Here is a 10808-nt window from a genome sequence, read left to right on the forward strand (position 1 = left end):
CTTATGATGATATATTTGGGATAGGATGACTCATTTTTCATTGTTCAGCGCTCCCCCCCCCCCCCCCACCCCAACTCATTTAGTGAAACTATGCCTCTGGCAGCGCGGTAAGTGCTATAGATGGCGCACTAATTTTGTAACAATTCAACAACACTGTACACTGCACTTAAAATAGCAATGACGGATTTGTTCAGAAAAAAACTGATTTCAAACGACTTAGCATGTAATTTCACTGAACCCTTAATTGAACGAATTGAGCCGAATTGAATTGAGCTTACAATGAAGTAAACGCCTTCTCATTGTTTGGTAAGCCAGTCCCCTGCGTCGCCAGTGACGGGGCCGCTCCTCTGTGTCACGGCAGCAATGTAAGCTGCTCCTCGTGTCAACAGCAGTGCGACTCGCGCGTCTGTGTGGCGTCAGCAATGTGTATTTTCTAACACGTGTACCTCAGTATCATCGGTCATCTGGGTTGTTCTTCTGTGCCGTTAGCCGTGTGAGCCGCTCCTCTGTGCCGTCAGCCGTGTGAGCCGCTCCTCTGTGCCGTCAGCCGTGTGAGCCGCTCCTCTGTGCCGTCAGCCGTGTGAGCCGCTCCTCTGTGCCGTCAGCAGTGTGAGCCGCTCCTCTGTGCCGTCAGCCGTGTGAGCCGCTCTTCTGTGCCGTCAGCAGTGTGAGCCGCTCCTCTGTGCCGTCGGCAGTGTGAGCCGCTCCTCTGTGCCGTCAGCCGTGTGAGCCGCTCCTCTGTGCCGTCAGCCGTGTGAGTCGCTCCTCTGTGCCGTCAGCCGTGTGAGCCGCTCCTCTGTACCGTCAGCCGTGTGCGCCGCTCCTCTGTGCCGTCAGCCGTGTGAGCCGCTCCTCTGTGCCGTCAGCCGTGTGAGCCGCTCCTCTGCGCCGTCAGCCGTGTGAGCCGCTCCTCTGTGCCGTCAGCCGTGTGAGCCGCTCCTCTGTGCCGTCAGCCGTGTGAGCCGCTCCTCTGTGCCGTCAGCCGTGTGAGCCGCTCCTCTGTGCCGTCAGCCGTGTGAGCCGCTCCTCCACACCAGCGCCCTGACTCCGAACCCATTCTCCGTCGCCAGGGCAACCTGTTCGGCGGGCTGGACGACAACCTACTGAGCCGCGCCGAGGCGCTGGCCGACATGGGCCGTCACGGCGCGCCGCCGCCCTCCAGCCTGCCGCAGCTGCGGCCGGACATGGTGTACGGCCACCCGCACCCGGCCATGAGCTCGCCGCACACGCCGCCGGGCGCGCGGCCTCACCAGATGTGGGATATGATGTACATGGGCGCGCCGCGCGCCGCGCCCGTCCCCTCCGCCAAGCCGCAGCAGGTGGGCGAGCCCCCGCGCGACCGCTGGGTAAGCTCGCGCAGACACGGGGCCCGGTGGCTGGCGCAGACGGCCGCGCTGCGGCGGCGGTTGGTCACTGCTGGTTGCTTGGTTGATGTGGATTGGCTCTGAGCAGATGGGTTTCGTGGTGGACGTGCGTTGTGTGGTTGGTGGCATTTTTGGTTTGCACAGTTTAGTGCTGGCTCGTGACTTCACTGTCGGTAGGCCATCGATTTTCCGGTCGCCCTCTGACCCTGGCATCGATGAGGTAACAGTGGGCAGGTGCATGAGTCCCCCACATCTCATCTATAAATCAGGCAAATTCCGAGTCTAAATGCAGGCTACCCTCCTCTACCAACCGTGAATCCTGCACCCGCCCATCCCAAACGAGGAAAATGTATTGAACAGCTGGGTGATGTTCCTATCACGCATACTCCAGGCGATTGTCGTAATGCGCCAGTGATCGTCTCTTCCTGAGCACTAGGTGCCTCACGGTTGTGGTCATATTCCTTCTATTCAATAGTTAACTTGTCCATGCATCGACAGTTTTAGTGTTCGTACACAAGAGCACACCTAGTCGGTGATTGGTGACGGTAATTAGTAAGTAGTAATTAATAACTCTTCTGACCTTCCCCCCCCCCCCCCACCCTCACTCACCCAGTTCCTACGCCCACGCCCCCGGGTACACCGAATCACGATGCGGTCCGGTCCACCTCCGCCTCCTCAACTCCGCGGGTCCATCCGTGCGCATTTATCATCCTCGAGGGGCTCCTTTCAGCCGGCCATTTCGCCGTTGCACGCCACGTGCACACCGCGGCGCGCTCGCCCGAACGGTGCGGCGCAGGCCGGCCCGACGCCGCCCCACCCGACGGCGCCGCGGCGCACGCACGGCTCTCCGGGAATTAATGTCCGGTAACGACGCCCGAGCGCCTGTCATTCGGCCGAACGACGCGTCGAACGGCGCGGAATACGACGCGACATGTGGAGCGGTGCCGGCGGCAGCGCCGACAGCTGGCGGCGCCGACACGGCTCCGAATATTTACACGTGCTCGCCTCAGCTCCGGGTCGGCCGCTGTGGAGAGCGGAGCAAGCAGTGAGCCGGGCAAACTCCGGCGTCGATAGTCGTAGCTTTGCGGTCGTCTGGTCAGCGCTGATGACATATCCGAGAACTGCAAACATTGCACTGCCACGTCTTGGCACAGTGCGAGACGGAAGGCCACTTGGTTGCAGGCGAACCTGCTGGTGTTTTTCCTCTGGGAAGTGAGTGACTGAGACAGGCTATATTTTCACGTCTGGATGAGCCGTCATCGATTTTAGTTTTGAAAGACTTAGGCGATTTAAGTGTGATAAAAAGAGTATGGAGTGTGTTGTCTACGTATCATAGCTGCATCGCGTTGTCAGCTTCCTTTATCGGTTTTTCGAAATGATTCATAAAGCTGGTAATATCCGGTTGATATGGCTGTTCATTGTTCAAGTTATGTTCTACTCCGAATACAGAAGTTTTTCTGAATGCTTCATCCATTCCGCGCCTATTTTAAAGGGAAGCGATCTTGTAGAAGGTGAGCTGTCCGTTATGTCACTGGTTGGGTGCACCATACGCACCCGTTGCTCAGTTCCTCCCTTTCCAGCACAGTTGTGGGCCTCGGCTTCATGTCCGACCTGTTAGAGCGATGGTAGTTTGGGCTGTGCACCTACATGCCCAATGGATAGTGTTTTGTGGGTGTGATGATAATCTCTCACTTCGAGCTTGATCGCCCTAACGACAAATAGCCTCAAATGTGGCACACTTAACCCTGTTAGCTGACTTTTGACCGTATTTATAAGCCAGTCCGCTTTTTTAAGCGCAGCCAGCCCACATATGGGCTGCCTTCTCACAGATCTGTCGGTTCAGCTACACGCATCTGCTGTGGACACGCGATGTTTCGATCGCCATCGGCCCTCCCAGGTTTCCGCTACCGCACTTCATTGGCAGGCACATATTCGTGAGCTTTACTCGCGTCCCACCACGCGGTGCGGGCGTTAGGCCTCGTTTATGACAACGGCGGCGTGTTGGGGTAGCTTTTGAGTGGTTTATTATTCACAAGCGTTTGAATGGCAGGTCGCTCCGCCTGCCCTTGGGCTCAATGGACTAATATGGCTTCCTTTCTGGTATGCGAAGCCTGGCAGTAAAGGCATACATTTCCTTTCTCCTCATTATTGATGTATCCTCTTGCAAGAAAGCTGACACCATCACCTCAAGCCATTTGCTAGTTTTTATACACGATTTGTTCATGTGTTGACAAATGCTGGTCGCCTCAGGTTCGCAAGGTCGCCTCAGACTCGCAAGGAACTTGCGGAAAGTGGGGTAGCGGCAGGTTTGTTAATCCATTTATATCATACCGCGTCATAAGACGAAGTTATAGATGATTTTTTCCTAACTGAGGTGTGCTGATAATTTGTTTGCTGCTATCGTGGGTGCATGGGTCCAGTGCAGAAACGATATGTGGACGGTAGTGCCGCATTAGTGCTGATTTGTTATCTGAAGACTCAGCAAAACGCTCAATCGCTTTCAATCGTCATTTCCCTCAAGGTCTCATCGTGCGTTTGCTTCTTGGTCACATCTTACCCCACCCACACCACTGGTCCTGCTTCTCCAGGTCGGCATTGCTAGCACAGATGGAAAGAGTGCATCCAGGCCATGTCCGTTAATAGGTCACTGAATTTGGGGAAGGTGTAAATCATGGTCGGGAAGGTCGGAACCCGGAGTGAGCGACCTCACCTGAAAATGACCCAGAACTCACGAATGACCTGAAAATGACCTGACCTGAAAATTGTAGTGGAAGCGTGAAAACACATCTTTTATTGACAAAATGGGACAAGATAACACTTTTCAAAATTGGAAGTAGCGTGTTCCACCCAGCCCCCAGTGAGTACAAGAATAGAGTAAGCAATCAAAAATATTTAGCGAACTAAAAATATTCGCCATGAGCTTCAAACCTGTTGCTAATTCACCTGATCCGGGCAGGTCTCTTTCCCCAAACCCCAACCGCAATTTTCAGGCCTCCGTGCCCACCATTCAGTCGAGAATTTTTGGCGGCTGGTTTCTGTAGGACATGATGCTTTCTGGGAGCTGTTGTAAGTGTTGGTGGTGTTTCAGTGATGTTCCGAAATGCAGACAGTGGGTGGAGACCCAGAGACCCATCGATCCATCAAGAGACCCACCGAAAAATGTGTCCATTTGCCTCGCTTTGCTCGTACTATGCCTGACATTGGTTTTCGTTGGCTGATGCACTATCAGATTCGTTTAATGTAGCCTTTCCCCAGTTCCACCGTGTGCAAAAGACGGGCTAGAAGAGGTATAGTGTATGCTTCCGCTTCAGCCAAATCGATTATATCTCTCACTCACAAGGCGTGGGGTTAATTTTGACTGTAATTTCGAGTGGCGTGGCGTAATTTTCGTCGACTCCGATGCCGGATTTATTCGGATGTTGGCTCAACGAAATATGGGTCGATTCCGAAATCTATTTCAATGGAGCTGATTCCGGCAGCAAAGGTCTGGGAGGATATCGGTTCTATACATTTCAGAACAGTCTAAATATGCCGCTTATTCTGTTGGCCGTTCACTTACCAATATTTGCGTCTCATTTAGGGCGTATCAAAGCTGTGAGCATGCGACTATGCGCCTCGTTTGCATCGATATTTGAGTCGCTTTAGCCACGGCTTGGTTGACTTAGAAAAATATTCCGCATTTGATGATACTAAAGCAAGCAACAGATATGATGACATCAGCTTACGTGTAACTATTGTTACACTTTTAGGCGGAAAGAGCCGCTCTGATCAACATAATTTATCTCTTTTGTACGTGTGCTCTTTAGTACATCACTGCTTGATTACGTCATCGTACCTTCCACAACAGTGATTGACAGCCAGTTGACGGTCGTTATATCAAGAAATCGTGCTCATGGACGCCAGATATGAACGATTCGACAGTTGGACTTTTTATGGCCTTCATCCCCACTTGGCTAATGTAATGACAAAATTTGAATGACGTTATTATGACGTCATGGATGCCTAGGTGACATTGAAATTGCCTCCCCGAAATAGCATGCACATCCTTGCGGGTGTGTGTATCAGACAAAAGAGGGGTTTATATCTTAAGAGGGGCAGGGCTGTAAACTGCACTGAACAGTCTTCAAGACGGCTATTTCAGTTCAAAATTCCATAAAATGTAAAACACGCCCCTTAGCTTTCTCCGACCCCGACTCAAACGACCAAAAACGGAAACGGAAGAGATCACGAATGTTTAAGCATTCGTAAGTAACAGCACTTTTGAATCCTCTATGAAACTAAGCCGTACGTGTGGAAGTCAGTCTCGGCCGTATATTTCACTTGTACGATTTTCAGACTAATACTCGGAACAGGTTAAAGCAATTTACAACACCAGGAGCCACTCACGTGATTGTGGAATCTCTATTGTTCGTGTTTGCCGTAACTGCCAGTCCGTTCAATGAATCAGCCTCAAAATTGCGTAGGTGAAATACATGTTCTAGCGCAACATCTGCTAGTTAAGAATGGATTTTAAAAGGCTTTCGGAAGCATGAACTGCCAATCGGTCTTACGGTCTTACGCCTTACCTCGGTCTTAATCTCGGCTTACGCGTCCGCCGCCTGGTGTTGTTTGCTGCGGCTAACGCTGCCCGGCTCGACGAATACTGGAACACCGGGTGATCTTTTTTGCAGGTGATTGCAGGTGACGATTATTTTATTTCACTGGTCGATTCCGAAAAAGTATGAGACCTAAGCCCTGTTGAAAATTAAGAAGACTCCTTACGTCTCCCCGAGCAGGGGACTTCATGAGTAGGACGTTAGAGATGATGTTAGCTTTTCCAGTCGCGGGCTGAACAGTCTTTCCATCCCAGCTGGGCTACCTGCGGGCTGCTATTCTGGCGATAGGGCAGTTGGGTCTTCCAGTCAATCCATATACCCTCAGAGGGCCTCTGAGGCCCTTGTTATGGCCTACATCAGAGGCCGTCATCATGCCTTGGTCCCCTCCCCGAAGTGGGCCCTCAGACCGGGGCAGTTGGCCTTGGATGGACGCAAGAACGTATTTCGATTGGAATTTGATCGATTCACCTACGCAGAAAGTTTCTTTACCAGCGCAGAGGGTTTAATGAATTGGTACAGAACCCCATTTCAGCTTATTGGGTTCCTGGATGTAACGGGCAAAGAGCGCTGAAGTCTTGCCTGACATGAAGCCTTTCCACTGTCCCATTGCGGACCCATTCATTTGTCATTTATCACGTCTACATTCTATATCAGAGGGCACCGACCAACGTAAGAGGCCCTCTGACATTCGGGGTCCCTTTCCCGTCCCCGTTCCAGAAATGTGTCTCTGCCAACTCGCGACCCTTTCCGACACAGGAACCCCTGTTGTGTGTCGCGGGCCACTGGCCGATACGGGAGCCCCTCATTGTTTTAGACATCCCGACAAACGCAAGTGTGGTGTGTGTGTGTGTGTGTGTGTGTGTGGTGTGTGTGTGTGTGTTGTGTGTGTGTGTGTGTGTGTGTGTGTTGTGTGTGTGTGTGTGTGGTGTGTGTGTGTGTGTGTGTGTGTGTGTGTGTGTGTGTGTGTGTGTGTGTGTGTGTGTATGTGTGTGTGTGTGTGTGTGTGTGTGTGTGTGTGTGTGTGTGTGTGTGTGTGTGTGTGTGTGTGTGTGTGTGTGTGTGTGTGTGTGTGTGTGTGTGTGTGTGTGTGTGTGTGTGTGTGTGTGTGTGTGTGTGTGTGTGTGTGTGTGTGTGTGTGTGTGTGTGTGTGTGTGTGTGTGGTGTGTGTGTGTGTGTGTGTGTGTGTGTGTGTGTGTGTGTGTGTGTGTGTGTGTGTGTGAGAGAGAGAGAGAGGAGAGAGAGAGAGAGCCAGAGCCAGAGCCACATCGCTAAAAAGTAATATGCTGGGTTTTTGGTCGCCCTTGCATACAAGAGAGAGTGAACAAAGAACGTGGAATTGACTGGGTATTTGACTTGCCTGGGCATCAACTGAATGTTCAGTGCATTTCAAAACTTGAATTGAAATGGTTTGGTCCAAGATTCTGCATGCATGCTCTCAATAAGCGAGCACGCTCTCTATGGATGTCAAATCAGCGGTAGAAGTAAGCATCACGACTTTGGCCAGGCGCGGTCTGGGCGCAGAGGAAGTGATCGCACGACGTTCTCGTGGAGAATCGTGTGCCGGCTAGCCATGCCGTGGCTCGGTCCGAGCCTGGTCCAGCCCGTGGCTCGGTCCGGGCCTGGTCCGGTCCGTAGCCCGGACCGAGCCTGGTCCAGTCTGCGGCCCGGTCTGAGCCTGGTCCACCCCGTGGGTCGGGCCGAGCCTGGTCCGGTCCGTGGCCCGGACAGAGCCTGGTCCAGTCCGCGGCTCGGTCCTGGCCTGGTCCAGTCCGTGGCTCGGTCCGGGCCTGGTCCGGTCCGTGGCCCGGACAGAGCCTGGTCTAGTCCGCGGCTCGGTCCGGGCCCGGTCCGGTCCGTGGCCCGGACAGAGCCTGGTCCAGTCCGCGGCTCGGTCCGGGCCTGGTCCAGTCCGCGGCTCGGTCCGGGCCTGGTCCAGTCCGCGGCTCGGACTGAGCCTGGTCCAGCCCATCACTGACGCGGCGTCTCCGTTCCAGATGTGTCCGCCTTACTCGGAGGGCCTGGAGATGATGGACCACCTGAGTGGCGCCACGGCCACGTCCATGCCGGGCCTCGGCGGCATGGCCGACAACTCGCACCACCCGGCGCCGCTGCACCCGCCCGTCTACTCGCACCCCATCAACACCATGATGACGCACCACCAGGTGGGCCTGCACGATGCCGACACGGATCCGCGCGAGCTCGAGGCCTTCTCGGAGCGCTTCAAGCAGCGGCGCATCAAGTTGGGCGTGACGCAGGCGGACGTGGGCCGCGCGCTGGCCAACCTCAAGCTGCCCGGTGTCGGCGCGCTCTCCCAGTCGACCATCTGCCGCTTCGAGTCGCTCACGCTCAGCCACAACAACATGATCGCGCTGAAGCCGGTGCTGCAAGCCTGGCTGGAGGAGGCCGAGGCACAGGGCGCGTAACAAGCGGCGCGACCCCGAGGCACCGTCCGTACTGCCCAGCGCCGAGAAGAAGCGGAAGAGGACGTCGATCGCGGCGCCCGAGAAGCGCTCGCTGGAGGCCTACTTCAGCGTGCAGCCGCGCCCCCTCCGGCGAGAAGATCGCCGCTATCGCCGAGAAGCTCGACCTCAAGAAGAACGTGGTGCGCGTGTGGTTCTGCAACCAGCGCCAGAAGCAGAAGCGCATGAAGTTCGCCGCGCAGCACCACTGACAAACAATGAAAGCCGAGCCGGACTCGCTTGGCTTTCAAGGATACGCCTGAGGACATGCAGTCGACCGGGGCTGGCACGCCTGAGGACTGCAGCCGACCGGGGCTGGCAACGCCTGAGGACTGCAGCCGACCGCGCTGGCACGCCTGAGTGACTTCAGCCGGCCGGGGGCTGGCACGCCTGAGGACTGTAGCCGACCGGAACTGGCACGCCCGAGAACCGCAGCGAACCGAAGCGACCTAGGCGGAGGGCGCGGTCGCCGCGGTGCCCGGCCGGCGCCCAATCCGATCCGAGACGGGCGCCCGAAGCCGCCGGCGGGCGGAACGACGTCTTTTATATCTGTGAACTGTGCAATAGTCGGCTCCGCCGAGCGCTAGTCAGTCGGCGGCCGGTCGTTGGCACGCAGGGACGCCACATCGCACGTGCAGGCCAGAGCGGGCGCGCGCCACCGGCGGTCTGTCTGCCGTTCGCGACTGAGACGGCGATCTGGCTGACCGCTCCACCCGGTGGGGAAGGATGAGCGGTAGGCAGGAGGGGAATCGGGCGAAAGGCTTGTGTTTCAGCACGTCTAGTGGCTCAAGCGTGTGTCTTTTTCAGCTGATTTCCGCTAACCACGTATCTGTTTCCCTATAAATTCTGTCGTCTATCGAACCACGTCACCGTCCCTCACAGTCTGTCGTACCGATCGCACTTCCTGCCCCTGAAGGTTTGTAAAGCGTAAATAACCAAAGCAGCTGACGCGTCTTTAAAACTCAATAACTCAACGCGTAATAGCACGAGTGACATCATTGCTCAATGGTTATTACGTCATGAACTAAAGTTTAATGCCTAGAGCAGTAAACGTTTAAAATCGCGTGAACCCGCGATAGCTTGATGTGGCAGCTTCATTGGCAATGCTAAAAGTGCACCCGTTCCCTGTATAGATCGGGAATTTGTCATGTTTTACATGCTTCTTTGCATGTTCATATCCACTGTATATTTAAACTAACATTTTGACAATTGGTGGGTGGTGCTCTAAAGCAATATACTGTCGGTATTGTGGCAAAAACCGATTATGGTTTGCCCGGTGCAGGCAGGCACTGAATGTCTTTCTCCTTTTATTTTTATGAGAAACTACGTAATGCTTGTTCTAAATTGATAATCACGCATAAAAAACGAAAGCATGGTAGATTGATTAAAATTCTGTTCCATGAAAAGAAATAATTCCTGAGTTTACCTTACCTAGAACCAGCTTGAGTGAATTAAGCTTATGTTGGCTGTCGGTAGGGATCATGCTGGATTGTACATACAACCATGATGTTTCCAAAATACTCAGCTGAATACGGCGGGATTGAGACCAGGTGAAACAAACATGGACATTATTTAATATGTGGCAATGGTGTACCAAAAGGGTACCCGTGTTCACATGATTGCTACAAGCATGTGTTTTTCCTTGGCCTGAGCGTGCTTCTTTGCCCCAGCTTGCATGCAACACCCGTGTGTACCTGAATTATTGCTAGTCATATATACGTGACCTTCCAGACACATATCACTCGATGCGTTTGCACGTGGCAGACGTTAAAATGGGACGTTTGGATGAGATAGTGTTTGTCTGCTCGTGTTCATCGCAAATAGCAACTGGTCGATATCTAAATGTGATATTTGATTGTCTTCGTTGACTCTATAAACTGTATTGCATATTTGAGTTTCAAATAATCGGTACAATTATGCTTTGCTTTTTTGTCTTATGGCAATACCATGGCTGACCTTTTCAGGTGGGATGGGTGCCATAAGATGGAAATATTCGTCCGCCTGACGACTTTGTCTTAAAATAGATCGTGAGCACCCATACTTACTGCGCTACAGCACCTTGGTCACTCGTATTCAGGGCGCTAATGCGCGTAGCCTGGCTACTCGCATTCACTGCGCTGCAGTAGCCTGGTTACTTGTATTCACTGCGCTGCAGTAGCCTGGTTACCGGATAGCGGTTCGTCGACGCAGATGCATCTTCATTGGTCCGCGAACAAACCTGTCCCATAAAATACCCAAGGAAGAGGTTAAGCATTGCCGTTCATACAATTCTGCGGCACTTCCCGCAAATAGCATACATAGCTCATCCAGACGCACACACGTGCACACACACACAGACACACTCACGCCCATGCCAGCATTCCATCAGCCCGAGTTGGCAGCTGAGGGTG

At 53.6% G+C, this 10808-nt stretch overlaps 1 protein-coding gene across 1 annotated transcript; it reads left to right on the forward strand.

The window, feature by feature from the left end:
* Positions 1 to 1114: 1114 nt before the first annotated feature.
* On the forward strand, positions 1115 to 8677 carry LOC119092014 (inhibitory POU protein-like). The gene is given in 4 exon segments (XM_037214964.1): positions 1115 to 1346; positions 7954 to 8373; positions 8375 to 8503; positions 8505 to 8677. Coding segments are annotated over 4 exon segments (891 nt in total). The 5' UTR covers positions 1115 to 1130; the 3' UTR covers positions 8631 to 8677.
* Positions 8678 to 10808: the final 2131 nt, after the last annotated feature.

The sequence above is a fragment of the Pollicipes pollicipes genome, unplaced genomic scaffold (assembly GCF_011947565.3).
Source record: "Pollicipes pollicipes isolate AB1234 unplaced genomic scaffold, Ppol_2.1 Scaffold_3447;HRSCAF=4054_pilon_pilon_pilon, whole genome shotgun sequence".
Taxonomy (NCBI): Eukaryota; Metazoa; Arthropoda; class Thecostraca; order Pollicipedomorpha; family Pollicipedidae; genus Pollicipes; species Pollicipes pollicipes.